At 58.3% G+C, this 27516-nt stretch overlaps 3 protein-coding genes and 1 long non-coding RNA gene across 8 annotated transcripts in view; 2 read left to right on the top strand and 2 right to left on the bottom strand.

Moving 5' to 3' along the window:
• Window positions 1-801: 801 nt before the first annotated feature.
• On the top strand, window positions 802-8583 carry pbx2 (pre-B-cell leukemia homeobox 2). Of its 3 annotated transcripts, none has more exons than XR_015936734.1 (10): window positions 802-1248; window positions 2749-2822; window positions 4525-4772; window positions 4862-5052; window positions 6023-6158; window positions 6620-6758; window positions 6920-7017; window positions 7226-7291; window positions 7402-7770; window positions 7924-8583. XR_015936734.1 is itself a non-coding variant. In XM_088631969.1 (9 exons), exons 1-9 carry the CDS (start codon window positions 1022-1024, stop codon window positions 7480-7482), a joined length of 1260 nt encoding a protein of 419 aa, XP_088488095.1. In that variant the 5' UTR covers window positions 802-1021; the 3' UTR covers window positions 7483-8583. The 3 variants fall into 3 exon arrangements, 1 of the variants encoding a protein (XP_088488095.1); XR_015936735.1 differs by having other exon boundaries at window positions 8042-8583; XM_088631969.1 differs by having other exon boundaries at window positions 7402-8583.
• A 2071-nt stretch (window positions 8584-10654) lies between these two features.
• daxx (death-domain associated protein) lies at window positions 10655-23493 on the bottom strand. Its single transcript, XM_088631849.1, has 11 exons — window positions 23469-23493; window positions 21580-21801; window positions 20774-21121; window positions 20367-20498; window positions 18563-18679; window positions 17699-17930; window positions 15646-15827; window positions 13780-13972; window positions 12999-13692; window positions 12471-12600; window positions 10655-11038 (listed from the first exon to the last, which is right to left on the bottom strand). Exons 2-11 carry the CDS (start codon window positions 21772-21774, stop codon window positions 10979-10981), a joined length of 2283 nt encoding a protein of 760 aa, XP_088487975.1. The 5' UTR covers window positions 21775-21801; window positions 23469-23493; the 3' UTR covers window positions 10655-10978.
• Window positions 23494-24196: 703 nt separating this feature from the next.
• Window positions 24197-27516, bottom strand: part of tapbp.1 (TAP binding protein (tapasin), tandem duplicate 1) — a 10819-nt gene continuing 7499 nt past the window's right edge. The window contains exons 6-9 of one of the 3 annotated variants that reach the window (XM_088631956.1): window positions 26135-26236; window positions 25741-25769; window positions 25510-25549; window positions 24197-24306 (exon numbers count right to left, since the gene is read on the bottom strand). In XM_088631956.1, the coding sequence (XP_088488082.1) occupies window positions 25538-25549; window positions 25741-25769; window positions 26135-26236 (143 nt within the window). In that variant the 3' untranslated portion in view covers window positions 24197-24306; window positions 25510-25537. Of the gene's footprint in view, window positions 25039-25509; window positions 25550-25740; window positions 25770-26134; window positions 26237-27516 lie in introns of all 3 variants that reach the window. The other 2 variants (XM_088631955.1, XM_088631953.1) reach the window with 2 other exon arrangements.
• Window positions 25038-25452, top strand: LOC148662296 (uncharacterized). The gene is made up of 2 exons (XR_015936745.1): window positions 25038-25178; window positions 25242-25452. It is a non-coding gene; the product is annotated as an uncharacterized LOC148662296 (long non-coding RNA).

A 27516-nucleotide genomic window follows, 5' to 3' on the forward strand; every position in this document is an offset into this window, starting at 1 on the left:
AACCACAGGGCTGGGCAGCCTGTTCCCCACCCCCACCCCCCTCTGTGTACAGTAGAGCCTCCTGTCCTGACTGGAGGAGCTCACCCAGCTGTGTCTGGAGAGAAGCCAGGGTATCGGCTTCAACCACAGGGCTGGACAGCTTGTTCCCCACCCCCACCCCCCTCTGTGTACAGAAGAGCCTCCTGTCCTGACTGGAGGAGCTCACCCAGCTGTGTCTGGAGAGAAGCCAGGGTATCGGCTTCAACCACAGGGCTGGGCAGCTGGTTCCCAACCCCCCTCTGTGTCCTCTGGGATTGATTTAAAAGAGAAGAGATAAGATCACTTTATTGGCCATATACTGCACGATTTCTTGCATTAGGAATTAATATTTTCACAGACCCCAGCTTGCTCTCCGTGAGACACACAGACAGGGAGAGAGAAGCTGGGGGTCAGAGCGCAGGGTCAGCCATTGTACAGCGCCCCTGGAGCAGCTGGGGGTAAGGGCCTCGCTCAGGGGCCCAACACAGTAGGATTCCTCTGCCTGCTGTGAGATTTGAACCGGCAACCTTCCAGCCACAGGCGCAGATCCTGAGCCACAGAGCCACCGCTCTGCCCACTGATTTTCCTCAGTGCCTTCGGGGGCTCAGAACCCCCCTGAATCCTGCGCCCCCCCCTCTGTCCTCTCTGCCCCAGACCGAAGAGATTCTGCCCCCTTCAGTCTCTCTCCCTCCCCTGGGGAGGGTGTCTAGGAACCACCCTCCCTGCCCCGTGTCCTGCAGGAGCGCTGCGTGTCTCACTCTCTCACCCACGCTCCCACTCGGGGGACCCTCACGAACCCCCTTTTCCCTCCTTCGTCGTGCTCCCGAGTCGCTAGGGGGACCGTGTGTGTGGTCGCCCATCTCCCTCCCCGGCTGTGCTTGAGTGTGTGTGTGTGTGCCGTGCCGTGCCGTGGGGGAGTGTGTGTGTGTGTGAGAGAGGAGAGTGAGAGTGGGCCGGCCGGCCGCCACATCTGCTGTGTCTCTCTGGGCGCCGCGTAGCAGGGATGTTGCAACAGCAGCCGCCGCAGACCGGCAGCGGGCCCGCAGGCCGGGGCCTCAATTTGAGCGCCCACCCGGCGCTGCACCCGCGCAACCCGGGACACCCGGGCCACCGGGGCCCCGGCGGCGCAGGGGAGGACGGCGGCGGGCCGGAGAGCCGCCGGGACATCGGAGACATCCTGCAGCAGATCATGACCATCACCGACCAGAGCCTGGACGAGGCGCAGGCCAAGTGCGTGAGAGGAGGGGGACGGAGAAGGCGAAGGACGTGGAGAAATAAAAGCCAGAAAAATGTCTTTTTTTTGTATATATATGCACACACGCGAGAGTGGGGCTCAGGGAGGAAGGGACGGGGAGAAGCTCTGCTGTAGATTATGGTTCGCAGCCTTTTAGAGCCGTGAGATCTTGGTTTGTAATATACGTCTTTATTTAAGGACATGTTTCTATCCGAACACGGCAAGTTTCGGCCGAAGTTTGTTGAGGACGGAGGCGAAGCGAGTTGAGCCTCATGACCGGCGTCCGCGCTTTTATTGGCGTGTTGGGAAGCCAATTGATCAATTAGGAGGATATTAATAGGCTGTTATTAATGGCAGAACCGGACCGGGAGGGCAGTAGCTCGGTGGTAATACTGTAGTTATGTTGCAGGCGTGTGTTTTTAAAGTTGTTGACATGAAAGGCGCTGCACGGTTGTTGTAATCATGGCGATAAGGAGCAGAGGCTACAAGCCGAGCTTTTCTTCTTGTGTTTGTGTGTCACTCATATCTGATCATCTTTTGTGCAATTCCCAACTGAACTGGCTGAGTAACGATGACGGCGGAAAAGTTACGAAAGTTTTGTTGTTGTTGTTGTTGTTGTTGTTGTTGTTGTTGTGGATGTGGATGTTAACCCCCATCCGCTCGCGTCTCCTGACGATTTAAAAAGAAATCTTGAGAGACTTCTTCAAAAGTTCAGACCCACTCGAGTAAATCGTCTCAGAAACAGATGAATATCTTGTAAATAAGGCCACACGACGGCTTTATGCAAATCAACACATTGTTGCAGATTTTTACAACACATTTGTGCATTTAATATTTTTGTTGCTTTGTAGGCGTTTTAGACTCCCTATTTTCCGACCCGAGCTGTTTTGCCAAACTTTAAAAAGAGTTAAAAGCGCGGAGAAGTTCAACTTGAACAGGGGCAGAGACACGAATGACCTCTGTCGTTATGAAATAATTGATCATTTCACTTTTCTGAGGACGCTTGAGGGCTTGGGCCGAGACTTAAGAATAAACTGCGATCGAGATATCATTTAAGAGATTTTACATTAATCGCCGAGCGAGTGTAACACGGGTATGCGTGGTGACAAATTTCGCGAAATGTACAGGATTCCGGTGCGTTTGAAAAATATTTCTCCCGAAATTCACAAGATGTCGATGTGTTTTGTTGATCGTTTTGGAGTTCTTAATATACCCAGACTATAGTGTTCGCTGTAAACGTTTTTCAGAATAAATGAACCCCTAAAATTGGCGGGATCCCATAATAAAACTTTAAAAATAGTTATAATAATATACCCAGGCCTATTTAGACGCTGTTAATCTGTAGTTGGGGCATCAACGTCGTGAGACTGGAACTCTACTGACGTTACTAAACGACTTGTCGGTTTTTAATTTGATTATTTTCGATCACTGTTGTCCCTTTCGCTTATGTTATTTTATTTATTTTGTCTTTTTTTTAACCGCCTGTGGCCCGACAGAAAACACGCCCTGAACTGCCACCCCATGAAACCGGCCCTTTTCAGCGTCTTGTGCGAAATCAAAGAGAAAACCGGTGAGTTTTCCTTTCTTATCAGTTATTCACTCACACACTCCACTTCTTAATCATTTAAACTTTATTAAAAATATAATTTCTACAAACTACGTCCCCCCCACCCCCTTCTCCTATGGCTTCGGTTTTTGTGTACATGAAACTGGAGCCAGTAGGTCGCCATCTTGGCTCAAGGGCCCCCGGTAATTTCTTATAGGATTTTCCTGCCGAAACGGTCGCTTGGGATCAGAGCCAAAATGGTGTCAGTTTCCTGACAACGGAGATCTTTTTTGTTTTAAGAACAGTAAGTTTTGAAGTGTGCCCATTTTATCCACTTTTCCACAGAAAACGCAAAAGCACGTTATCGAAACTGTCCGAACCCCGGTATCGGGTCGGTTCTGAAACGCTGATGTTATAAAACCGACGCTGTTTTTGTTTGTAAATTACAAGGGCCCGGGCCGGCCGCCATTTTCCTTCTGTATCTCGGACGACCGAGAGACAGAAGTCTTGTAAAACCTCCCAGTTAAAGACTAATTAATTTAAAGTTCAATTAATGTCTCCCGGGGGCGTTTCACTTTGAAGCAGGCGGTTACCAGCTGCCTCTGTTTTGTTGTGTGCCGTTAAAGTCGTTTAGTAATTGATCAGTCTGTTTTACGTGATAATTAGACTCCAGTTGTACATTGAAAAGTCTTGCGTGTTTTAAATTTAAAATCTTTGTACGGATATATACATGAGGGAATTCAGGCTTATAGTAACAATATTTCTTCGACTGAAGTTACTAATAATTAAAACAACCCAATAAAACGGAGATTAAATGCCCTTGTTGCTGTTATTACGTCCCAATATGCAATACACAGGGTGATTTACCGTATATACAACATGGCAATCGTAGATAATTGAGGTATCTGGGGAATTATTAAAAGTATTTTATGAAGACCTTAGACAAGTGTTGTACTGGTCTGATAGAGCTGATATTGGCCATTTCTGGTCCTGGAGGGGTCAGTCAGTGTGTCTGGAGCAGGGCTGTCCAGTCCTGGAGGGGTCAGTCAGTGTGTCTGCAGCAGGACTGTCCAGTCCTGGAGGGGTCAGTGTGTGTCTGCAGCAAGGCTGTCCAGTCCTGGTCCTGGAGGGGTCAGTCAGTGTGTCTGCAGTAGTGCTGTCCAGTCCTGGAGGGGTCAGTCAGTGTGTCTTCAGCAGGACTGTCCAGTCCTGGTCCTGGAGGGGCCAGTCAGTGTGTCTGCAGCAGGGCTGTCCAGTCCTGGAGGGGTCAGTCAGTGTGTCTGCAGCAGGGCTGTCCAGTCATGGCCCTGGAGGGGTCAGTCAGTGTGTCTGCAGCAGGGCTGTCCAGTCCTGGCCCTGGAGGGGTCAGTCAGTGTGTCTTCAGCAGGACTGTCCAGTCCTGGTCCTGGAGGGGTCAGTCAGTGTGTCTGCAGCAGGGCTGTCCAGTCCTGGCCCTGGAGGGGTCAGTCAGTGTGTCTGCAGCAGGGCTGTCCGGTCCTGGAGGGGTCAGTCAGTGTGTCTGCAGCAGGGCTGTCCAGTCCTGGCCCTGGAGGGGTCAGTCAGTGTGTCTGCAGCAGGGCTGTCCAGTCCTGGAGGGGTCAGTGTGTCTGCAGCAGGGCTGTCCAGTCCCGGTCCAGGGGTGGGCGTGACCGCAGGGTGTCTTATCCTGGCTGTGATTGGCTACTCTCCCCGTCGCTCCGCTTGACTGACAGTTCTGGGTTCCCAGGGCTGTCCATGCGCAGCAACCAGGAGGAGGAGCCCCCCGACCCCCAGCTCGTCCGATTGGACAACATGCTGCTGGCGGAGGGCGTGGCCGGGCCGGAGAAAGGAGGCGGGGCCGCCGCGGCCGTCTCCGCGGCGACCAGCTCGGGGGGCGCGGTGTCGCCGGACAGCTCGCTGGAGCACTCGGACTACAAGAGCAAGCTGGGCCAGATCCGAAACATCTACCACACCGAGCTGGAGAAGTACGAGCAGGTACGGGCCCGGTCCGGACCGTGCGGAGCCGCCCCCGCCCCTCCCCACGCGATGACCCTGTACTGACCCCGCCCCCCCGTCTCCCCCAGGCCTGCAGCGAGTTCACCACCCACGTGATGAACCTGCTGCGGGAGCAGTCGCGCACGCGGCCCGTGTCGCCCCGGGAGATCGAGCGCATGGTGGGCATCATCCACCGCAAGTTCAGCGCCATCCAGACGCAGCTGAAGCAGAGCACCTGCGAGGCCGTGATGATCCTGCGCTCCCGCTTCCTGGACGCCAGGTCAGGGGGCGGAGTAGGGGGCGGGGCGGGCGGGGCTGGGCAGTCAGAGAGTGGGACTGGGGGCAGGGTTGAACAGTCAGAGGGTGGGACTGGGGGCGGGGTTGAACAGTCAGAGGGCAGGACTGGGGGGCGGGGTTGGGCAGTCAGAGGGCAGGACTGGGGGGGAGGGGGGCGGAGTTGGGTAGTCAGAGAGTGGGACTGGGGGCGGGGTTGAACAGTCAGAGGGCGGGACTGGGGGGGGGGCGGAGTTGGGCAGTCAGAGGGTGGGACTGGGGGGGGGGCGGAGTTGGGCAGTCAGAGGGTGGGGCTGGGGGGTGGCGGAGTTGGGCAGTCAGAGGGTGGGGCTGGGGGGTGGCGGAGTTGGGCAGTCAGAGGGTGGGACTGGGGGGGGGGGCGGAGTTGGGCAGTCAGAGGGTGGGGCTGGGGGGTGGCGGAGTTGGGCAGTCAGAGGGTGGGACTGGGGGCGGGGTTGAACAGTCAGAGGGTGGGACTGGGGGGGCGGAGTTGGGCAGTCAGAGGGCAGGACTGGGGGTGGGGTTGAACAGTCAGAGGGCGGGACTGGGGGGGGCGGAGTTGAACAGTCAGAGGGCGGGACTGGGGGGGGGGCGGAGTTGGGCAGCCAGGGGTGGAGTTGGGGTGGGACAGGGTGGGGAATGTCAGTGGGTGGGAAATGGGGCATGGCAAAGCAGGAGGAGGGGTAGATCAGGGGACGGGGCTGTGCAGGGCAGTCAGAGGACTGCGCTGGGGGGGCAGGACTTGGGCAGGGCAGGTCAGGGGGCAGGGCTGGGGTCGGGGCAAGGAGGGTGAAGGGCAGGTCAGGTCAGGTGGGATGGGTGTGTGGCAGGGCAGGAGGAGGGGTACATCGTGGGGGGGCGGGGCAGATCTGGGGCTGGGGCTGGGCCAGAGGGGCAGGGCGATTCGCTGTCGAGGCCGGAGTCGTGACCGTGCCGCTGTCGCCCCCGTCTCCCAGGAGAAAACGCCGGAACTTCAGCAAGCAGGCGACGGAGGTCTTGAACGAGTACTTCTACTCCCACCTGTCGAACCCGTACCCCAGCGAGGAGGCCAAGGAGGAGCTGGCCAAGCAGTGCGGCATCACCGTCTCTCAGGTGCCCGACGTCCCCGGTCTGCCTGTCTCTCTGTCCCAGCCGCCTGTCTCTCTGCCTCTGTCTGTGAACAGTCTGGGTCCGACTCAGCAAGAGACTCTCCTGCTGTCGCCATACTGGAGTCACTCTGGATTGGGAACAGTATGAACACTCTGGGTCTGACTCCGGTTCAGTAACAGACTCTCTCTCCTGCTGTCCCCATACTGGAGTCACTCTGGATTGGGAACAGTATGAACACTCTGGGTCCGACTCCGGTTCAGTAACAGACTCTCTCTCCTGCTGTCCCCATACTGGAGTCACTCTGGATTGGGAACAGTATGATCACTCTGGGTCTGACTCCGGTTTAGTAACAGACTCTCTCTCCTGCTGTCCCCATACTGGAGTCACTCTGGATTGGGAAGAGACAGTGTGAGCACTCTGGATCCGACTCCGGTTCAGTAACGGTCCCGCTGTGGGTTTTCCAGGTGTCCAACTGGTTCGGAAACAAGCGGATCCGCTACAAGAAGAATATCGGGAAGTTCCAGGAGGAGGCAAACCTCTACGCCATGAAGACAGCCATTGGAGCCACAGGGGGAGAGTCGCCTCACACACCCACCTCCACAGGTACCTCGACCCCAACCTCCACCTCTCTCGGTGCAGTGTTCACGTACTGGAGTGTCCAGTCAGTGTGTCTGTATGAACCCCTCTCTCTCTCTCTCTCTCTCTCTCTCTCTCTCTCTCTCTCTCTCTCTCTCTCTCTCTCTCTCTCTCTCTCTCTCTCTCAGGTTCGGGGTCGTTCTCACTCTCTGGGTCAGCTGATCTCTTCATGGGGGTCCCTCCTACGCTGAACGGAGACCAGCAGCCGTATCACCCTGGGACTCAGGTACGAGGGCCCGGACTGACCCGAGTTCAGTGAGCCAACGAGGGGCTCAAGCTCCGCCTTCCTGGGCGCGTGGAGACCCCACCTGGTGCGCCTGGACCGGGACCGAGCTGGCACAGACACACGCAAGGGAGCGGGTCTGGGATGTGGGGTTCGGGTTCAAACTGGGGCTCTGATCCGGGGAATCTCTCTCTCTCTCTCTGTGTCCCAGGAGTCTCAGGGACGCTTCTCGGAGAGACTCAGCTCCTCCCAGCTCTACAGCCCCAGAGAAGGCAGGGTGAGGCACGCTCGTGTGTTCGCTCGTTAGTTAATTGATTGATTAATTAACCACGGTTTGGGTCGTTATCCGCCCCTGACCGCCGCCCTCTCCCTCCCTCTCCCTCTCAGACAAACGGCAGCTGGCCAGAGGGAGGCACGCCCCCCTCGGTGACATCACCGGGCAGCGACCACTCGGAGAACTCCAACTGATGGCCCCGCCCTCTCCTGCGCTGTGATTGGCTGGAGAGGGGGGTGAGGGGGCGGTGACGTCGAGAGAGCTGACAGGTTGCAGCGGAGTGGAGGCGGAGCCAGAGAGGAGGCTGGGGCGGGTGGGGGAGGGAGGGGCTGAGTGAGACAGGGTCATGCGAGGTGTGTTTTCTGTTTCTCTTCTGGTGTTATTTTTCGGGGGTTGGAGTTTTTCGGGGTGCCTGTTGCCAGGCTCGGGCTGGGCCTGCGCGTGAGTGTGGGCGTGCGTCTCCAGTGTCCGTCTCGGTCTGTGTGAAGAGTGTGTGCGTGTTGTTACGGGAGGAGACTTAACTGCGTTACTGCTGTTTCCTCTCTGAGGAGCAGTGTGTGTGTCTCAGTGTGTGAGTGTGCCTGTGTCTGTGTGTGTGTGTTGAGGCTACAGGTGTGTTACTGTTGTTGAAGGAGGAGACTAACTGCGTTACTGCTGTTCCCTCTCTGAGGAGCAGTGTGTGTGTCTCAGTGTGTGAGTGTGCCTGTGTCTGTGTGTGTTGAGGCTACAGGTGTGTTACTGTTGTTGAAGGAGGAGACTAACTGCGTTACTGCTGTTTCCTCTCTGAGGAGCAGTGTGTGTGTCTCAGTGTGTGAGTGTGCCTGTGTCTGTGTGTGTTGAGGCTACAGGTGTGTTACTGTTGTTGAAGGAGGAGACTAACTGTGTTACTGCTGTTTCCTCTCTGAGCCCCAGAGAGGAATAGACACTATTACTGCTTATGTCATAATTTCTCTCATTACTCTTACTAATAGGATCATTACTCTTTTCTTTTTAACTGATTTTTGGTTGAGGAGATGACAGAGAGGACATGGCGACAGAGAGAGAGAGAGAGAGAAACGGAGGCAAAGCGTTTGATAAAATCCAAAGAATTTTTCTGTTGTTGTTGTTAAAAAAAAAGTATTGACTTTTCTACTGAGTCTGTCTGTGTACGTGTGAGACTACTGCAGGAGACAGGAGAGGGGCTCTGGTAGGGCGTGCCTGCGAGCGAGTGCGTGTTTGATCACACTACTGTGTTTCTGTACAGTACAATAACCTCTATCGCTACCTCTTTTACAATAAAGTCTGTCTGTACAAGACCTGCTTGTCCGTCCTCCGTTCTCTCAGAAGACAGGAACAGGGGATCAACACGAACTTCTCTATCGCCATCAGCTCTGACTGTGAGAGGGACAGAGGGACAGAGAGAGAGAGAGAGGTCTCCACCACACACCCACTATCACTGACCCGGTTTTCCAGTGGATCTGAAGTCCCCTTGTTCAGTCCAGGCAAATCGAGGAACAATCCTCCTGGATTCTCCCAGCAGAATCCCTTCTGGCCCAAAACAAACCAAACAGCTCGAGCGCCCAAACTGCAATTCAAGTAAAATATATACAAGTTATATACCTTCCACTTGAAAATCAGAGTTATACTGCCTCTCGTTACAAAGCGTCCCAGTGCGCAGAAGTCTGATCCGCTCCAGGTGTGACAGTGCAGCAGTCTGATCCGCTCCAGGTGTGACAGTGCTGTCAGTCAGACTCCCAGTGCGCAGCAGTCTGATCCGCTCCAGGTGTGACAGTGCTGTCAGTCAGACTCCCAGTGCGCAGCAGTCTGATCCACTCCAGGTGTGACAGTGCTGTCAGACTCCCAGTGCGCAGCAGTCTGATCTGCTCCAGGTGTGACAGTGCTGTCAGTCAGACTCCCAGTGCGCAGCAGTCTGATCCGCTCCAGGTGTGACAGTGCTGTCAGTCAGACTCCCAGTGCGCAGCAGTCTGATCCGCTCCAGGTGTGACAGTGCTGTCAGTCAGACTCCCAGTGCGCAGCAGTCTGATCCGCTCCAGGTGTGACAGTGCTGTCAGTCAGACTCCCAGTGCGCAGCAGTCTGATCCGCTCCAGGTGTGACAGTGCTGTCAGTCAGACTCCCAGTGTGCAGCAGTCTGATCCGCTCCAGGTGTGACAGTGCTGTCAGTCTGATCTGCTCCAGGTGTGACAGTGCTGTCAGACAGACTCCCAGTGTGCAGCAGTCTGATCCGCTCCAGGTGTGACAGTGCTGTCAGTCAGACTCCCAGTGCGCAGAAGTCTGATCCGCTCCAGGTGTGACAGTGCTGTCAGTCAGACTCCCAGTGCGCAGCAGTCTGATCCGCTCCAGGTGTGACAGTGCTGTCAGTCAGACTCCCAGTGCGCAGCAGTCTGATCCGCTCCAGGTGTGACAGTGCTGTCAGTCAGACTCCCAGTGTGCAGCAGTCTGATCCACTCCAGGTGTGACAGTGCAGTCAGACTCCCAGTGCGCAGCAGTCTGATCCGCTCCAGGTGTGACAGTGCTGTCAGTCAGACTCCCAGTGCGCAGCAGTCTGATCCGCTCCAGGTGTGACAGTGCTGTCAGTCAGACTCCCAGTGCGCAGCAGTCTGATCCGCTCCAGGTGTGACAGTGCTGTCAGTCAGACTCCCAGTGCGCAGCAGTCTGATCCGCTCCAGGTGTGACAGTGCTGTCAGACTCCCAGTGTGCAGCAGTCTGATCCGCTCCAGGTGTGACAGTGCTGTCAGTCAGACTCCCAGTGCGCAGCAGTCTGATCCGCTCCAGGTGTGACAGTGCTGTCAGACTCCCAGTGTGCAGCACTCTGATCCGCTCCAGGTGTGACAGTGCTGTCAGTCAGACTCCCAGTGCGCAGCAGTCTGATCCGCTCCAGGTGTGACAGTGCAGTCAGTCAGACTCCCAGTGCGCAGCAGTCTGATCCGCTCCAGGTGTGACAGTGCAGTCAGTCAGACTCCCAGTGCGCAGCAGTCTGATCCGCTCCAGGTGTGACAGTGCTGTCAGTCAGACTCCCAGTGCGCAGCAGTCTGATCCGCTCCAGGTGTGACAGTGCTGTCAGTCAGACTCCCAGTGCGCAGCAGTCTGATCCGCTCCAGGTGTGACAGTGCTGTCAGTCAGACTCCCAGTGCGCAGCAGTCTGATCCGCTCCAGGTGTGACAGTGCTGTCAGACTCCCAGTGTGCAGCAGTCTGATCCGCTCCAGGTGTGACAGTGCAGTCAGTCAGACTCCCAGTGCGCAGCAGTCTGATCTGCTCCAGGTGTGACAGTGCTGTCAGACTCCCTCACAGATGGATTTTATTGCCTTTTATTTTTGTTTGTTTTTAATTAATCTAATCTAATCAAAATAAGAAGATGTGAAGCACATTTTGGGCTTTGAAAACTTCCAGTCAACATTATTTTTATAAAATGCCTGTACACAGCTGATAATACAGAATATAGACATTTCAACATCATCAACATTCATACAAAAAATTTTTTTTAAACTCCAAAAACTCAGAAAGCAAACGAAACCTGAAAATAAATCCCCCCATCTCCCCCCCGAGAAAAGTCTCAAGCAAACGAGCGCAGAAACGAGAGAAATATCTGCCCGGCCGCCGCAGAGATACCGGGATCCCCTTCACGGGACCAGAGGGAGGGGCAGAAGGACAGGGATCCCCGAGCTTGACGTCCGCCAAAAAGGGTCAAAGGTCAGTCGGAGTCTGAGAGGACGATCACTTCTTCTGGGTCACACTGCGTCGCCACGCTGATCTGAGAGGGGAGAGCACAGCGAGAGCATAATGAGAGGGAGAGTAAGCAGACAGGGAGCCAGCACACAGAGAGAGTAAGGAGACAGGGAGCCAGCACACAGAGAGAGTAAGGAGACAGGGAGCCAGCACACAGAGAGAGTAAGGAGACAGGGAGCCAGCACACAGAGTTGAGTAAGGAGACAGGGAGCCAGCACACAGAGAGAGTAAGGAGACAGGGAGCCAGCACACAGAGTTGAGTAAGGAGACAGGGAGCCAGCGCACAGAGAGAGTAAGGAGACAGGGAGCCAGCGCACAGAGAGAGTAAGGAGACAGGGAGCCAGCGCACAGAGTTGAGTAAGGAGACAGGGAGCCAGCACACAGAGTTGAGTAAGGAGACAGGGAGTCAGCGCACAGAGAGAGTAAGGAGACAGGGAGCCAGCGCACAGAGTTGAGTAAGGAGACAGGGAGCCAGCACACAGAGTTGAGTAAGGAGACAGGGAGCCAGCACACAGAGAGAGTAAGGAGACAGGGAGCCAGCGCACAGAGTTGAGTAAGGAGACAGGGAGCCAGCACACAGAGTTGAGTAAGGAGACAGGGAGCCAGCACACAGAGAGAGTAAGGAGACAGGGAGCCAGCGCACAGAGTTGAGTAAGGAGACAGGGAGTCAGCGCACAGAGAGAGTAAGAAGACAGGGAGCCAGCACACAGAGAGAGTAAGGAGACAGGGAGTCAGCGCACAGAGAGAGTAAGGAGACAGGGAGCCAGCGCACAGAGAGAGTAAGGAGACAGGGAGCCAGCGCACAGAGAGAGTAAGAAGACAGGGAGCCAGCACACAGAGAGAGTAAGGAGACAGGGAGCCAGCGCACAGAGTTGAGTAAGAAGACAGGGAGCCAGCACACAGAGAGAGTAAGAAGACAGGGAGCCAGCGCACAGGGAGAGTAAGGAGACAGGGAGCCAGCACACAGAGAGAGTAAGCAGACAGGGAGCCAGCGCACAGTTGAGTAAGAAGACAGGGAGCCAGCACACAGAGAGAGTAAGAAGACAGGGAGCCAGCGCACAGGGAGAGTAAGGAGACAGGGAGCCAGCACACAGAGAGAGTAAGCAGACAGGGAGCCAGCGCACAGTTGAGTAAGGAGACAGGGAGCCAGCGCACAGAGAGAGTAAGCAGACAGGGAGCCAGCGCACAGTTGAGTAAGGAGACAGGGAGCCAGCGCACAGAGAGAGTAAGGAGACAGGGAGCCAGCGCACAGAGTTGAGTAAGAAGACAGGGAACCAGCACACAGAGAGAGTAAGAAGACAGGGAGCCAGCGCACAGAGAGAGTAAGAAGACAGGGAGCCAGCGCACAGAGAGAGTAAGAAGACAGGGAGCCAGCGCACAGAGAGAGTAAGCAGACAGGGAGCCAGCACACAGAGAGAGTAAGCAGACAGGGAGCCAGCGCACAGACACGCTCCTACCTTGCTCCGCTTGTGCGGGGGGCTGGGCTGGGAGCTGGACACCAGCTCCAGGGAGGGGGACTCGACTCGGGTGGAGTCGGCCTGCAGGGGGCTGCTGCTGCACACACCCATGTCCAGGGAGATGTCACTGCTGAGACACGACAGGCACCCGTCAATACCACACCGATACCCCATCAATACCTGCCCCATACCCCGTCAATACCTGCCTGATACCCCGTCAATACCTGCCCGATACCCTGTGAACACCTCATCAATACCAGAGCAATACCCCATCAATACTCCATCAATACCTGGCCAATACCCCATTAATACCATGCCCATGCCCTGTCAATACACTGTGAATACCCCGTCAATACCTGGGCAATACCTCATCAATACCCTGTCAATACCCCGTCAATACCCAGGCAATATCCCATTATCCCATTAATATCCGGCAAATACCCCATCAATACAAGATGAATATCAGATCAACACCCGCGCGGTACCCATCAGTACAGGATCGATACTCCCCCCTTCGCCCGGACTGACCTCCTGTCTTCCTCCTCCTCCTCCTCCTTCACGGCGCCGTTCAGCTCCGGCCCCGCCCGCCCGGAGACGCTGCTGGCCCTCCTCTTCCTCTTCCGGCGGCTCGGGGACGTCCGATTGGCCGGCGGGGAAGGGGGCGGGCTCTCCAGGGACGGGCGATTGGCCGGGGGGGACGGCGGGGGCGGGCCCTCGGGGGACGGGCGATTGGCCGAGGGGGGCGGGCCCTCGGGGGACGGGCGATTGGCCGAGGGGGGCGATGGGGGCGGGCTCTGGCAGTCGGGCTGAGGGCAGACGAGTGTCGGGAGGCCCTCGGCTGCGGTCGGGCTGGAAGGGGACCGAGGAGGGCGAGGAGGAGTGGGCTGCCGGTCCGGTCGGGCCCGGCCGCGGAGGGCCGCGGGGCTGGGCGGGGCAGAGCCCCGACTGGGGGAGGCTGGCGGCACCTCAGCGCCGTCGCTCCCTGGGGACCCGCCCCCTTCCGAGGGCACGGCGGGGCCCGATTGGCCCGGGCTGGGGGCGGGGGCGGGGCCGCCGGAGCTCCGCCCCCTGGGCCGGGAGGGCGGGCTCTCCGCCGAGGCCTCTTCCTGCCGGCTGCTCACCGATTGGCCGTCCTCTTCCTCTTCCTGCTCCGAGCAGGAAGTCCCGCCCCCGGCCACAGGCGCGCCCCCCTCACCGCCGTCTTCCTCGTCCTCGTCGTCGTCTGGGGCAGAGAAGAGCTGGATTAACCAGGAGGCGCCAGGCCTGCGAGGGTGTCTGTCCTGTCCCCCCCCGTCTCTCCCTCTCTCACCTGCCCCCTGCTGCTCGCTCGCCTGCAGCTCCTCCTCGATGTCGGGGTCAGAGGATAGCTCCTCTTCTTCTTCCTCCTCCTCCTCCTCCTCCTCCTCTTCTTCCTCCTCCTCCTCCTCCTCCAGCTCGGCCTCTCCCTCAATCCTGTCCTTGGCCTTTCCTTGGCCCGAGTCTTCCGCTGCCTGAGACGGATTCTGGAAAACGGAGAGGGAGAGGAGTGTGAGGAGTGTCTCTGGGGTCTGTGTGAGGGTCTGGACTCCTCTCTCTGAGTGAGGAGTGTCTCTGGGGTCTGTGTGAGGGTCTGGACTCCTCTCTCTGCGTGAGGAGTGTCTCTGGGGTCTGTGTGAGGGTCTGGACTCCTCTCTCTGTGTGAGGAGTGTCTCTGGGGTCTGTGTGAGGGTCTGGACTCCTCTCTCTGTGTGAGGAGTGTCTCTGGGGTCTGTGTGAGGGTCTGGACTCCTCTCTCTGTGTGAGGAGTGCCTCTGGGGTCTGTGTGAGGGTCTGGACTCCTCTCTCTGTGTGAGGAGTGTCTCTGGGGTCTGTGTGAGGGTCTGGACTCCTCTCTCTGTGTGAGGAGTGTCTCTGGGGTCTGTGTGAGGGTCTGGACTCCTCTCTCTGCGTGAGGAGTGTCTCTGGGGTCTGTGTGAGGGTCCGGGCTCCTCTCTCTGCGTGAGGAGTGTCTCTGGGGTCTGTGTGAGGGTCTGGACTCCTCTCTCTGCGTGAGGAGTGTCTCTGGGGTCTGTGTGAGGGGCTGGACTCCTCTCTCTGTGTGAGGAGTGTATCTGGGGTCTGTGTGAGGGTCTGGACTCCTCTCTCTGTGTGAGGAGTGTCTCTGGGGTCTGTGTGAGGGTCTGGACTCCTCTCTCTGCGTGAGGAGTGTCTCTGGGGTCTGTGTGAGGGTCTGGACTCCTCTCTCTGTGTGAGGAGTGTCTCTGGGGTCTGTGTGAGGGGCTGGACTCCTCTCTCTGTGTGAGGAGTGTCTATGGGTTCTGTGTGAGGGGCTGGACTCCTCTCTCTGTGTGAGGAGTGGCTCTGGGGTCTGTGTGAGGGTCTGGACTCGTCTCTCTGTGTGAGGGGTGTCTCTGGGGTCTGTGTGAGGGTCTGGACTCCTCTCTCTGTGTGAGGAGTGTCTCTGGGGTCTGTGTGAGGGTCTGGACTCGTCTCTCTGTGTGAGGGGTGTCTCTGGGGTCTGTGTGAGGGTCTGGACTCCTCTCTCTGTGTGAGGAGTGTCTCTGGGGTCTGTGTGAGGGTCTGGACTCCTCTCTCTGTGTGAGGAGTGTCTCTGGGGTCTGTGTGAGGGTCTGGACTCCTCTCTCTGTGTGAGGAGTGTCTCTGGGGTCTGTGTGAGGGTCTGGGCTCCTCTCTCTGTGTGAGGAGTGTCTCTGGGGTCTGTGTGAGGGTCTGGACTCCTCTCTCTGTGTGAGGAGCGTCTCTGGGGTCTGTGTGAGGGTCTGGACTCCTCTCTCTGTGTGAGGAGTGTCTCTGGGGTCTGTGTGAGGGTCTGGACTCCTCTCTCTGTGTGAGGAGTGCCTCTGGGGTCTGTGTGAGGGTCTGGACTCCTCTCTCTGTGTGAGGAGCGTCTCTGGGGTCTGTGTGAGGGTCTGGACTCCTCTCTCTGTATGAGGAGTGTCTCTGGGGTCTGTGTGAGGGTCTGGACTCCTCTCTCTGTGTGAGGGGTGCCTCTGGGGTCAGTGTGAGGGTCTGGACTCCTCTCTCTGTGTGAGGAGTGTCTCTGGGGTCTGTGTGAGGGTCTGGACTCCTCTCTCTGTGTGAGGAGTGTCTCTGGGGTCTGTGTGAGGGTCTGGACTCCTCTCTCTGTGTGAGGGGTGCCTCTGGGGTCTGTGTGAGGGTCGGTGTGAGAACAGACCTCTGCTCCCGACTCCTCTGCCTGCTTGTCCTTCTCCTGGCGCCTCCTGCGCTCCTCCTCCTCCGCCTCGTCCTGCAGCTGGGAGTACTTGGAGATGACGTCGTCCAGGCTGATCAGGGCGACTGTCCGGTTGGTGCGGAGCCGGCGGTCCAGGGTGGGGTCAGCGAGGGCGGGGTCGGTGGCTGGACGAGGGGAGGAGAGAGGTGAAATTTAAAACCTACAGTCTAGTGTCCCCGTTGCTATACTGGGGCATCAGGCCCCACACTGACCGCAGGGTGAGCGCCCCCTGCTGGCCCCACTAACACCTCTCCCAGGAGTCTCCCCTCCAGGTACTGGCCAGGCCCACACCTGCTGGGCTCCAGTGGGCTGTGAGCTGGGTGAGAGCGCCCCCTGCTGGCCCCACTCACACCTCTCCCAGGAGTCTCCCCTCCAGGCACTGGCCAGGCTACCCCTGCTGGGCTCCAGTGGGGCTGTGAGCTGGGTGAGAGCGCCCCCTGCTGGCCCCACTCACCCCTCTCCCAGGAGTCTCCCCTCCAGGTACTGGCCGGGCTCCCCCTGCTGGGCTCCAGTGGGCTGTGAGCTGGGTGAGAGCGCCCCCTGCGGGGCTCCAGTGGGGCTGTGAGCTGGGTGAGAGCGCCCCCTGCTGGCCCCACTCACACCTCTCCCAGGAGTCTCCCCTCCAGGCACTGGCCAGGCTGCTGGGCTCCAGTGGGGCTGTGAGCTGGGTGAGAGCGCCCCCTGCTGGGCTCCAGTGGGCTGTGAGCTGGGTGAGCGCCCCCTGCTGGGCTCCAGTGGGGCTGTGAGCTGGGTGAGAGCGCCCCCTGCTGGGCTCCAGTGGGCTGTGAGCTGGGTGAGCGCCCCCTGCTGGGCTCCAGTGGGGCTGTGAGCTGGGTGAGAGCGCCCCCTGCTGGCCCCACTAACACCTCTCCCAGGAGTCTCCCCTCCAGGTACTGGCCAGGCTCCCCCTGCTGGGCTCCAGTAGGGCTGTGAGCTGGGTGAGAGCGCCCCCTGCTGGGCCCACTCACACCTCTCCCAGGAGTCTCCCCTCCAGGTACTGGCCAGGCTCCCCCTGCTGGGCTCCAGGGGGCTGTGAGCTGGGTGAGAGCGCCCCCTGCTGGCCCCACTAACACCTCTCCCAGGAGTCTCCCCTCCAGGCACTGGCCAGGCTCCCCCTGCTGGGCTCCAGGGGGCTGTCTCTCCCAGGAGTCTCCCCTCCAGGCACTGGCCAGGCTCCCCCTGCTGGGCTCCAGGGGGCTGTGAGCTGGGTGAGAGCGCCCCCTGCTGGCCCCACTCACACCTCTCCCAGGAGTCTCCCCACCAGGTACTGGCCAGGCTCCCCCTGCTGGGCTCCAGTGGGCTGTGAGCTGGGTGAGAGCTCCCCCTGCTGGGCTCCAGTGGGGCTGTGAGCTGGGTGAGAGCGCCCCCTGCTGGCCCCACTCACCCCTCTCCCAGGAGTCTCCCCTCCAAGTACTGGCCAGGCTCCCCCTGCTGGGCTCCAGTGGGCTGTGAGCTGGGTGAGAGCGCCCCCTGCTGGGCCCACTAACCCCTCTCCCAGGAGTCTCCCCTCCAGGCACTGGCCATGGTTAACTCCTGCTGGGCTCCAGTGGGCTGTGAGCTGGGTGAGAGCGCCCCCTGCTGGCCCCACTCACACCTCTCCCAGGAGTCTCCCCTCCAGGCACTGGCCAGGCCCACACCTGCTGGGCTCCAGTGGTCTGCCAGCTGGGAGCCGCGGGGTGAAGCCAGTTCTAGAGCGCTGAGCCACTCCAGCTCGTATTCAGTGGTGTTCCAGGGTGTGCCGAGGCGTGTGGAGGAACACAGGATGGCTGTACGGGTCGCAGGGAGGGGGGGGTACCGCCTTCCTCCTCGGGCCTGCGGACTGTCCTGCCCCCAGGGCCTCCTGAACTACACTTCCCAGCAGGCCCTGGGGGCAGAGCGGTGGCCAACCGAGCGCCTGTCCCCGGGTTGAGGAGGCGCAGGTGCCGGCAGCTCGACCCCGCACACAGGGGGCGCACATCGCCCCCCCCCCCCGCCGGGCCGCGGCGGGGCCCCTCACCGGGCTGGTATCCGTCGGTCAGGTGCGAGCCGAAGTTGTAGACCATGTCCAGGTGGCGGCGCTCCTGCAGGCTGTTGCCGGTGTCGCGGAAGGCGTCCTGCGCGATCTGGGTCAGCTGGCGCCGGCTCAGGCCCAGGCCGTGGCGCTCGTCGGCCCGCCTCACCACCCGCAGGATGTCGCTGTAGTCCGGGGGGCACAGCCGGGACTCCTGGGAGTTAATGAACTTGTCGATCTGAGCGGGAGGGAGAGGGGAGAGAGAGGAGTCTGTTACCATGGCATCGGTTTGATGCGGTAGTACCGTCGGTTACCATGGCGCCCATGTGATGAGGCAGTACAGCCAGTTACCATGACGCCCATGTGATGTGGTAGTACAGTCGGTTACCATGGCGCCCATGTGATGAGGCAGTACAGTCGTTTAACATGGCACCAGTGTGATACAGTAGTACAGTCGGTTACCATGGCGCTGGTGTGATGCGGTAGTATAGTTGGTTACCATGGCGCCGGTGTGATACAGTAATACAGTCTTCTACCATGGCGCTGTTGTGATGCGGTAGTACAGTCTGTTACCGTGGCGCTGGTGTGATGCGGTAGTACAGTCTGTTACCACAGCACTGGTGTGATGTCGTAGTACAGTCTGTTACCATGGCGCTGGTGTGATGCGGTAGTACAGTCTGTTACCATGGCGCTGGTGTGATGCGGTAGTACAGTCTGTTACCATGGCGCTGGTGTGATGCGGTAGTATAGTCTGTTACCATGGTGCCGGTGTGATACAGTAGTACAGTCAGTTGCCATGGCGCAGCTGTGATGCGCTAGTACAGTGGTACTTCTTATTAAGGTGATAGAACAGTTATTCTGGGGCGTCACCTTGCGGTTGATCTCGGGGTAGCGCGTGCCGTTGTAGGGGATCCTCTGCTCAATCACTCTGCCCGTCAGGTTGCTGCAGCCCTTAATGTCACAGAGCTTATCGTAGATCTTCATCATCTGAAACAGACAAGACCACTCTCCTCTTCATCCCCTCAACAACAACACTGCAGTGGAGAGCCGAAAAAGCACAGTAACGACAACCCAACTCGCCATCAAGACTGCTACTTAAAAATAAGTTACTGCCATAAAACCAACCTCTCTCTCAGTGCAGTGTTAATGTACTGGAGTGTCCAGTCAGTGTGTGTGTATGAACCCCTCTCTCTCTCAGTGCAGTGTTCATGTACTGGAGTGTCCAGTCAGTGTGTCTGTATGAACCCCTCTCTCTCTCAGTGCAGTGTTCATGTACTGGAGTGTCCAGTCAGTGTGTCTGTATGAACCCCTCTCTCTCTCAGTGCAGTGTTCATGTACTGGAGTGTCCAGTCAGTGTGTGTGTATGAACCCCTCTCTCTCTCAGTGCAGTGTTCACGTACTGGAGTGTCCAGTCAGTGTGTCTGTATGAACCCCTCTCTCTCTCAGTGCAGTGTTCATGTACTGGAGTGTCCAGTCAGTGTGTCTGTATGAACCCCTCTCTCTCTCAGTGCAGTGTTCACGTACTGGAGTGTCCAGTCAGTGTGTCTGTATGAACCCCTCTCTCTCTCAGTGCAGTGTTCATGTACTGGAGTGTCCAGTCAGTGTGTCTGTATGAACCCCTCTCTCTCTCAGTGCAGTGTTCATGTACTGGAGTGTCCAGTCAGTGTGTGTGTATGAACCCCTCTCTCTCAGTGCAGTGTTCATGTACTGGAGTGTCCAGTCAGTGTGTGTGTATGAACCCCTCTCTCTCTCAGTGCAGTGTTCATGTACTGGAGTGTCCAGTCAGTGTGTGTGTATGAACCCCTCTCTCTCTCAGTGCAGTGTTCATGTACTGGAGTGTCCAGTCAGTGTGTGTGTCTGAACCCCTCTCTCTCTCAGTGCAGTGTTCATGTACTGGAGTGTCCAGTCAGTGTGTGTGTATGAACCCCTCTCTCTCAGTGCAGTGTTCATGTACTGGAGTGTCCAGTCAGTGTGTGTGTATGAACCCCTCTCTCTCTCAGTGCAGTGTTCATGTACTGGAGTGTCCAGTCAGTGTGTCTGTATGAACCCCTCTCTCTCTCAGTGCAGTGTTCATGTACTGGAGTGTCCAGTCAGTGTGTCTGTGTGAACCCCTCTCTCTCAGTGCAGTGTTCATGTACTGGAGTGTCCAGTCAGTGTGTGTGTATGAACCCCTCTCTCTCTCAGTGCAGTGTTCATGTACTGGAGTGTCCAGTCAGTGTGTCTGTATGAACCCCTCTCTCTCTCAGTGCAGTGTTCATGTACTGGAGTGTCCAGTCAGTGTGTGTGTATGAACCCCTCTCTCTCAGTGCAGTGTTCATGTACTGGAGTGTCCAGTCAGTGTGTGTGTATGAACCCCTCTCTCTCTCAGTGCAGTGTTCATGTACTGGAGTGTCCAGTCAGTGTGTCTGTATGAACCCCTCTCTCTCTCAGTGCAGTGTTCATGTACTGGAGTGTCCAGTCAGTGTGTCTGTGTGAACCCCTCTCTCTCAGTGCAGTGTTCATGTACTGGAGTGTCCAGTCAGTGTGTGTGTATGAACCCCTCTCTCTCTCAGTGCAGTGTTCATGTACTGGAGTGTCCAGTCAGTGTGTCTGTATGAACCCCTCTCTCTCTCAGTGCAGTGTTCATGTACTGGAGTGTCCAGTCAGTGTGTGTGTATGAACCCCTCTCTCTCACCTTGCGTTTCAGACGATGCTCCTGGATGTAGCTCGAATCCTCATCCTCCAGCTCCTCCAGACTCAGGTCTTTCTCCTGCAGTCGTCGGATCTCCTCGTCATACACCTTCAACAGGTTCTCCAGATACCTGATCTGTAACACAGTCACACCTTGAGCAGGTTCTCTAGATACCCGTCTCTCTCTCTGAGCTCACCTGTCTCCCTCTCTCGGGGCTCACCTGACTCCCTCTCCCCTCTCTCTCTCTCTCGGAGCTCACCTGTCTCCCTCTCCCCTCTCTGCGCTCAACTGTCTCCCTCTCTCCCTGCGCTCACCTGTCCCCCTCTCTCCCTGCGCTCACCTGTCTCTCTCTCAGAGCTCACCTGTCTCCCCCTCTCTGAGCTCACCTGTCTCCCTCTCTCTGCGCTCACCTGTCTCCTGGAAGCCCTGGGCCGAGCCGGCTGCCCAGGGGGCTCCTGCTGCTCCAGCGGCGCTCCCTCTGCGCGCTCCTCGGCGCCCGGCGCGGCGGGCGTCTGCGCGGGCCGCAGCAGGGCCGGGCGCCTGCGGGAGGCGCTGTGCTGCTTCAGGACGGTGCACAGCTCGTTGATGTACACGTAGGTCTTGGCCCGCTTGCTCTGGACCCGGGTCAGGCAGCGGCCCAGCCGGTTCCGGAACTCGACCGAGCCCAGGAAGTCCGGGCTGGCCTTGGAGTGCTTGGACAACAGGTAGGGGATCACTTCCGGGTTGTCTCGGGTCAGACTGGAGCAGTACTCTACAAACTGAGAGAGAGAGAGAGGGGTTCATACACACACACTGACTGGACACTCCAGTACATGAACACTGCACTGAGAGAGAGAGGGGTTCATACACACACACTGACTGGACACTCCAGTACATGAACACTGCACTGAGAGAGAGAGGGGTTCACACACACACACACTGACTGGACACTCCAGTACATGAACACTGCACTGAGAGAGAGAGGGGTTCATACAGACACACTGACTGGACACTCCAGTACATGAACACTGCACTGAGAGAGAGAGGGGTTCATACACACACACTGACTGGACACTCCAGTACATGAACACTGCACTGAGAGAGAGGGGTTCATACACACACACTGACTGGACACTCCAGTACATGAACACTGCACTGAGAGAGAGAGGGGTTCATACAGACACACTGACTGGACACTCTGCACTGAGAGAGGGAGGGGGGGTGGACAGTCTCTGACCTCAGAGAAGAGCTGGTTGTTCTCCAGCCGTGTGGTGTTGCTTCCTCTCTCTCGGGCGTCGAAGGGCGAGTGTGTGATGTGGGAGGGCCCGGGTTCGAGGGGCGGCGAGGGGGCGGGGCGCTGAGGCCGCTCCTGCTCTTCCTCCTCTTCCTCATCGTCGTCATCCAGGATCACGATGCTGTCCACCGTCGCCATGGCGATCTGGACCGGTCCGGACGGGGGCTGGAGAGAGGGAGGAGACAGGTCCCGGGTCAGAGCCCCGCCTGGGAGAGCTGAGTAACTGCTGAGATCAGAACCGGCCCTCCTGGTACAGCCCGGCGCCGGACTGGGGGCACTAACTGAGCCCCCCGCTCCCCAACACTGAGAACACACACATGGGACCCCAGAGACACCCCGGAATCACACCCTCCTCTCACCCCCCGACACTGAGAACACACACAGGGGACCCCAGAGACACCCCAGAATCACACCCTCCTGTCTCCCCCCTGACACTGAGAACACACACATGGGACCCCAGAGACACCCCAGAATCACACCCTCCTCTCTCCCCCCAACACTGAGAACACACACAGGGGACCCCAGAGACACCCCAGAATCACACCCTCCTCTCTCCCCCCAACACTGAGAACACACACAGGGGACCCCAGAGACACCCCAGAATCACACCCTCCTCTCTCCCCCCAACACTGAGAACACACACAGGGGACCCCAGAGACACCCCAGAATCACACCCTCCTGTCTCCCCTCTGACACTGAGAACACACACAGGGGACCCCAGAGACACCCCAGAATCACACCCTCCTCTCTTCCCCCCTGACACTGAGAACACACACAGGGGACCCCAGAGACACCCCAGAATCACACCCTCCTCTCTCCCCCCAACACTGAGAACACACACAGGGGACCCCAGAAACACCCCAGAATCACACCCTCCTCTCTCCCCCCAACACTGAGAACACACACAGGGGACCCCAGAGACACCCCAGAATCACACCCTCCTCTCTCCCCCCAACACTGAGAACACACACAGGGGACCCCAGAGACACCCCAGAATCACACCCTCCTGTCTCCCCTCTGACACTGAGAACACACACAGGGGACCCCAGAGACACCCCAGAATCACACCCTCCTCTCTTCCCCCCTGACACTGAGAACACACACAGGGGACCCCAGAGACACCCCAGAATCACACCCTCCTCTCTCCCCCCAACACTGAGAACACACACAGGGGACCCCAGAGACACCCCAGAATCACACCCTCCTCTCTCTCCCCCCTGACACTGAGAACACACACAGGGGACCCCAGAAACACCCCAGAATCACACACTCCTCTCTCCCCCCGACACTGAGAACACACACAGGGGACCCCAGAGACACCCCAGAATCACACACTCCTCTCTCCCCCCGACACTGAGAACACACACAGGGGACCCCAGAGACACCCCAGAATCACACCCTCCGATCTGCCCTCCTCTCTCCTGGACCAGGAGCAGCAGTCCGGTCCTGACAGTGTACCCCCAACAGGGAGAACACACACAGGGGACCCCAGAGACACCCCAGGACTCAGTCCTGTTCCGGCAGCGGCCCGGTTCCGCCTGTCATCCGCACCCACCACCCTCCCTCCCTCCCCCAGCCTGGAGCGCAGTGGAGCAGAACCGGGACCGGCAGAGGGCCCAGCGACTCCCGAGACAGGCGAGCGGGCAGGACCGGGCCGGGACCGGGGGATGGATCGGCGCCTGGCGGGGACCCCCGGGCCAGAACCGGGCTGGGACTGTCCCACCCGGGGTCACCAGACCGACGCCCGAGCTTCGCTTCCCCAACACACCTCTCTCTCGCTCGCTCGCTCACGGGTCTCAGTTTCAGTTTTATTATTTTATAAAAGCAGAGACCCAGAGCGGCCGCCCCCTGCGCCGTCTCCCGTCTCCTCTCCGAACCGAGCCGCGGCGAGACCCGGGGGGGGAGGGGGGGCAGGAGGCGGGGGGCGCGGCAGAATAAAGAATAAAAAATAAAAACAGAGCCAGCCGGACTCCCAGGAAAACTACTTACCCGCTTCGTCTCCGGCCTCTGAACTCCGCCGCCCCGCAGCACGGCGCGATGCCATTGGCCGCGCCGCAGTAACGCCGCCGCTGATTGGTGGGCAGGAGGGGGGGAGGCGGAGGCTGGAGGCACAAAGGATGACGGCGCAGGAGCAACGTCGCCGGAGCGGGTCAGAGGTCACGTCGTGCCGTAACCGGACATGGCGGCTCCCTTTGCCGTACAGCTTAAGGAGTTGTCTGATTTCAGGTCCGTGGTGGATCTTAAAATTATTTTTTTTATTTTTAAATCTGTTCCCGTTTTTCAATCTTCCTGAATTCCAGGCACGAGTTCGGAGACACCAGGTTTACCCACTCAGCGTGTCCAGTGAGTCAGGCACCCTCCGAGGGGAACGCGCAGACTCCACAGGGAAGGTCTCCCGTTCCAGAATCGAGCCTGGCGGCCCAAACCAGGCAGGCCGCTTGACGCCTGTCGGTCCTTCAGGCCCGTGTAATTGATCTGGGCTCGGCCGGCGCCAGTACAGCAGCAACAGCCACTGTGAAGGGGACTCCAAACTGCACAGACAGAGGGCGCGGGACTCGGATCAAAGAATAAAACCTTTATTAGACCACTCGCTCGGCAAGCAAAACAAAAAAAATCCCGTGACATTGCGAAGCCAAGGACACAGCAGGAAGGGTTAATTACACTGGGCCTCTGATGAGAGAGAGAGAGAGAGAGCGTGCGTCACCTCAGCCCTGTCCCCCCGACAACCGGCCGCCGGGAATTACAGTTCCCCTTGAAAGCAGTTCCCCCCTGGTGATGCACGGTCTCGATCGGAGGGAACAGCTGTAGGCCGGAGATCACCACCGACACAGGCCGGAGCTGGGCTGAGCTGAGCTGAGCTGAGCTGAGGCGCGCTGGCGGACCTGCCCACGACCGCCAGAGCAGGAGGGATGTTCACAGTCTAGTGCAACACCGGAGCGGTATGGGTGAGGGGCGTTTCTCAGCGTGAAACCGTGCTCTTGCCTTGACTGTCTAGAGCGCATGTTGAGAGGCTAGAGAGATACAGCGATTGTTTTCAGGAACATCCCTGCCTGCTGTCACAGTACAGCTCCCTCCCCCCGCGCACACAAGAAATGGAAGAGTCCGTTCTGCATATACTGTCATACCGAAACAAAACGATTCACTCTCTCACTCTCTCACACTCTGTAGACACTCTCTCACTCTCTCACACTCTGTAGACACTCTCTCACTCTCTCACACTATACACTCTCACTCTCTCACACTCTGTAGACACACTCTCACTCTCTCACACTATACACTCTCACTCTCTCACACTCTGTAGACACTCTCTCACTCTCTCACACTCTGTAGACGCACTCCAGTCAGTGTGAGACACACTCTCCCCGGAGAGTGAGACCAGCCTGGCGTTCTCCTCTGGAAGGTCTGGGAGGAGAGAGACCGAGAGAGGCGGGGCAGGTGAGAGGACACCGGGCCAGCTGTGGGGTGACGATGACGATGGTGACGACGGCTCTGCTCGTGTGATCAGGAGGTGTGTGAGGAGTGTGTGTGTTTTAAAGCAGTGTGTATGTGTGAGGAGTGTGTGTGTTTTAAAGCAGTGTGAGTGTGTGTGTGTGTGTGTTTTAAAGCAGTGTGTGTGTGAGGAGTGTGTGTGTTTTAAAGCAGTGTGTATGTGTGAGGAGTGTGTGTGTTTTAAAGCAGTGTGAGTGTGTGTGTGTGTGTGTGTTTTAAAGCAGTGTGTGTGTGAGGAGTGTGTGTGTTTTAAAGCAGTGTGTATGTGTGAGGAGTGTGTGTTTTAAGGCAGTGTGAGGAGTGTGTGTTGTAAGGCAGTGTGAGTGTGTGTGTGAGGAGTGTGTGTGTTGTAAGGCAGTGTGAGTGTGTGTGTGACTCACTCACCTGGAGAGAGGAGTCTGTCCGCCTGCGATCACTCCTGCTTCTGAGAGAGAGTGAGACAGAGGTGAGGAGACTGAGGCTGGACAGGAGTGAGAGGGTGAGACAGAGAGGTGAGAGGAGAGAGGGAGTGAGAGAGAGGGGTGAGACAGAGGGGTGAGAGGAGAGAGGGGTGAGACAGAGGGGTGAGAGGAGAGTGAGAGAGGGAGTGAGCGAGCGTGTGAGGGTCAGTCTTACCTTCTCCGGCTCCTCTGGGACACTGGAGTCTGTGGACAGACAGACAGACACACAGTCAGCACCAGCAGAGACACAGGGCTGCCCTGAGGCTCACCACTGCCCAGACACCTCTGACATCACACACACACTGGGACAGTATTAATGATGTCACACACACTCATACTGGGACAGTGTGAATGATGTCACACACACTGGGACAGTGTGAATGAGGTCACACACACACACTGGGACGGTGTGAATGAGGTCACACACACACACTGGGACGTTGTGAATGAGGTCACACACACACACTGGGACGGTGTGAATGAGGTCACACACACACACTGGGACAGTGTGAATGAGGTCACACACACACTGGGAATGACAAGGCGATGGATAACGAGCCGATAAAGACCTGTGGTCTTCAGGGTCCAGCTGACGATCTTGATGAGGCCGTACAGCAGCAGGGCCACAGCCACCATGGCCATGGAGTCCTCCACTGTGGGGCCGCCGACACCTGCGGAGACAGGCAGGGGGCGCTGTGAGGGCCTCTCGCACCCCAACACTGACTCACTGACTCACTGACTCACACTGACAGGCAGGGGGCGCTGTGAGGGCCTCTCGCACCCCAACACTGACTCACTGACTCACACTGACAGGCAGGGGGCGCTGTGAGGGCCTCTCGCACCCCAACACTGACTCACTGACTCACACTGACAGGCAGGGGGCGCTGTGAGGGCCCCTCGCACCCCAACACTCACTCACTGACTCACACTGACAGGCAGGGGGCGCTGTGAGGGCCTCTCGCACCCCAACACTCACTCACTGACTCACACTGACAGGCAGGGGGCGCTGTGAGGGCCTCTCGCACCCCAACACTCACTCACTGACTCACACTGACAGGCAGGGGGCGCTGTGAGGGCCCCTCGCACCCCAACACTCACTCACTGACTCACACTGACTCACACTGACAGGCAGGGGGCGCTGTGAGGGCCTCTCGCACCCCAACACTCACTCACTGACTCACACTGACAGGCAGGGGGCGCTGTGAGGGCCTCTCGCACCCCAACACTCACTCACTGACTCACACCGACAGGCAGGGGGCGCTGTGAGGGCCCCTCGCACCCCAACACTCACTCACTGACTCACACCGACAGGCAGGGGGCGCTGTGAGGGCCCCTCGCACCCCAACACTCACTCACTGACTCACACCGACAGGCAGGGGGCGCTGTGAGGGGCCCTCGCACCCCAACACTCACTCACTGACTCACACCGACAGGCAGGGGGCGCTGTGAGGGCCCCTCGCACCCCAACACTCACTCACTGACTCACACCGACAGGCAGGGGGCGCTGTGAGGGCCCCTCGCACCCCAACACTCACTCACTGACTCACACCGACAGGCAGGGGGCGCTGTGAGGGCCCCTCGCACCCCAACACTCACTCACTGACTCACACCGACAGGCAGGGGGCGCTGTGAGGGCCCCTCGCACCCCAACACTCACTCACTGACTCACACCGACAGGCAGGGGGCGCTGTGAGGGCCCCTCGCACCCCAACACTCACTCACTGACTCACACCGACAGGCAGGGGGCGCTGTGAGGGCCCCTCGCACCCCAACACTCACTCACTGACTCACACCGACAGGCAGGGGGCGCTGTGAGGGCCCCTCGCACCCCAACACTCACTCACTGACTCACACCGACAGGCAGGGGGCGCTGTGAGGGCCCCTCGCACCCCAACACTGACTCACTGACTCACACCGACAGGCAGGGGGCGCTGTGAGGGCCCCTCGCACC

This window comes from Lepisosteus platostomus, chromosome 5, assembly GCF_059453375.1.
Source record: "Lepisosteus platostomus isolate fLepPlt1 chromosome 5, fLepPlt1.hap1, whole genome shotgun sequence".
Classification (NCBI taxonomy): domain Eukaryota; kingdom Metazoa; phylum Chordata; class Actinopteri; order Semionotiformes; family Lepisosteidae; genus Lepisosteus; species Lepisosteus platostomus.

What these genes read in the sequence shown, in the direction of transcription:
- daxx (XM_088631849.1), bottom strand. Translation starts at nt 21,774, where the DNA reads ATGGCGACGGTGGACAGCATCGTGATCCTGGATGACGACGATGAGGAA. An exon ending in CCAGGGCTTCCAGGAGACAG is followed by an intron (nt 20,499 to 20,773) that starts GTGAGCGCAGAG and finishes ACTGTGTTACAG; the next exon opens with ATCAGGTATCTGGAGAACCT. An exon ending in CCCCGCACAAGCGGAGCAAG is followed by an intron (nt 11,039 to 12,470) that starts GTAGGAGCGTGT and finishes CTCCCCTCTCAG; the next exon opens with ATCAGCGTGGCGACGCAGTG.
- pbx2 (XM_088631969.1), top strand. Translation starts at nt 1,022, where the DNA reads ATGTTGCAACAGCAGCCGCCGCAGACCGGCAGCGGGCCCGCAGGCCGG. An exon ending in AGCTGGAGAAGTACGAGCAG is followed by an intron (nt 4,773 to 4,861) that starts GTACGGGCCCGG and finishes CGTCTCCCCCAG; the next exon opens with GCCTGCAGCGAGTTCACCAC. An exon ending in TCCCGCTTCCTGGACGCCAG is followed by an intron (nt 5,053 to 6,022) that starts GTCAGGGGGCGG and finishes CCCGTCTCCCAG; the next exon opens with GAGAAAACGCCGGAACTTCA.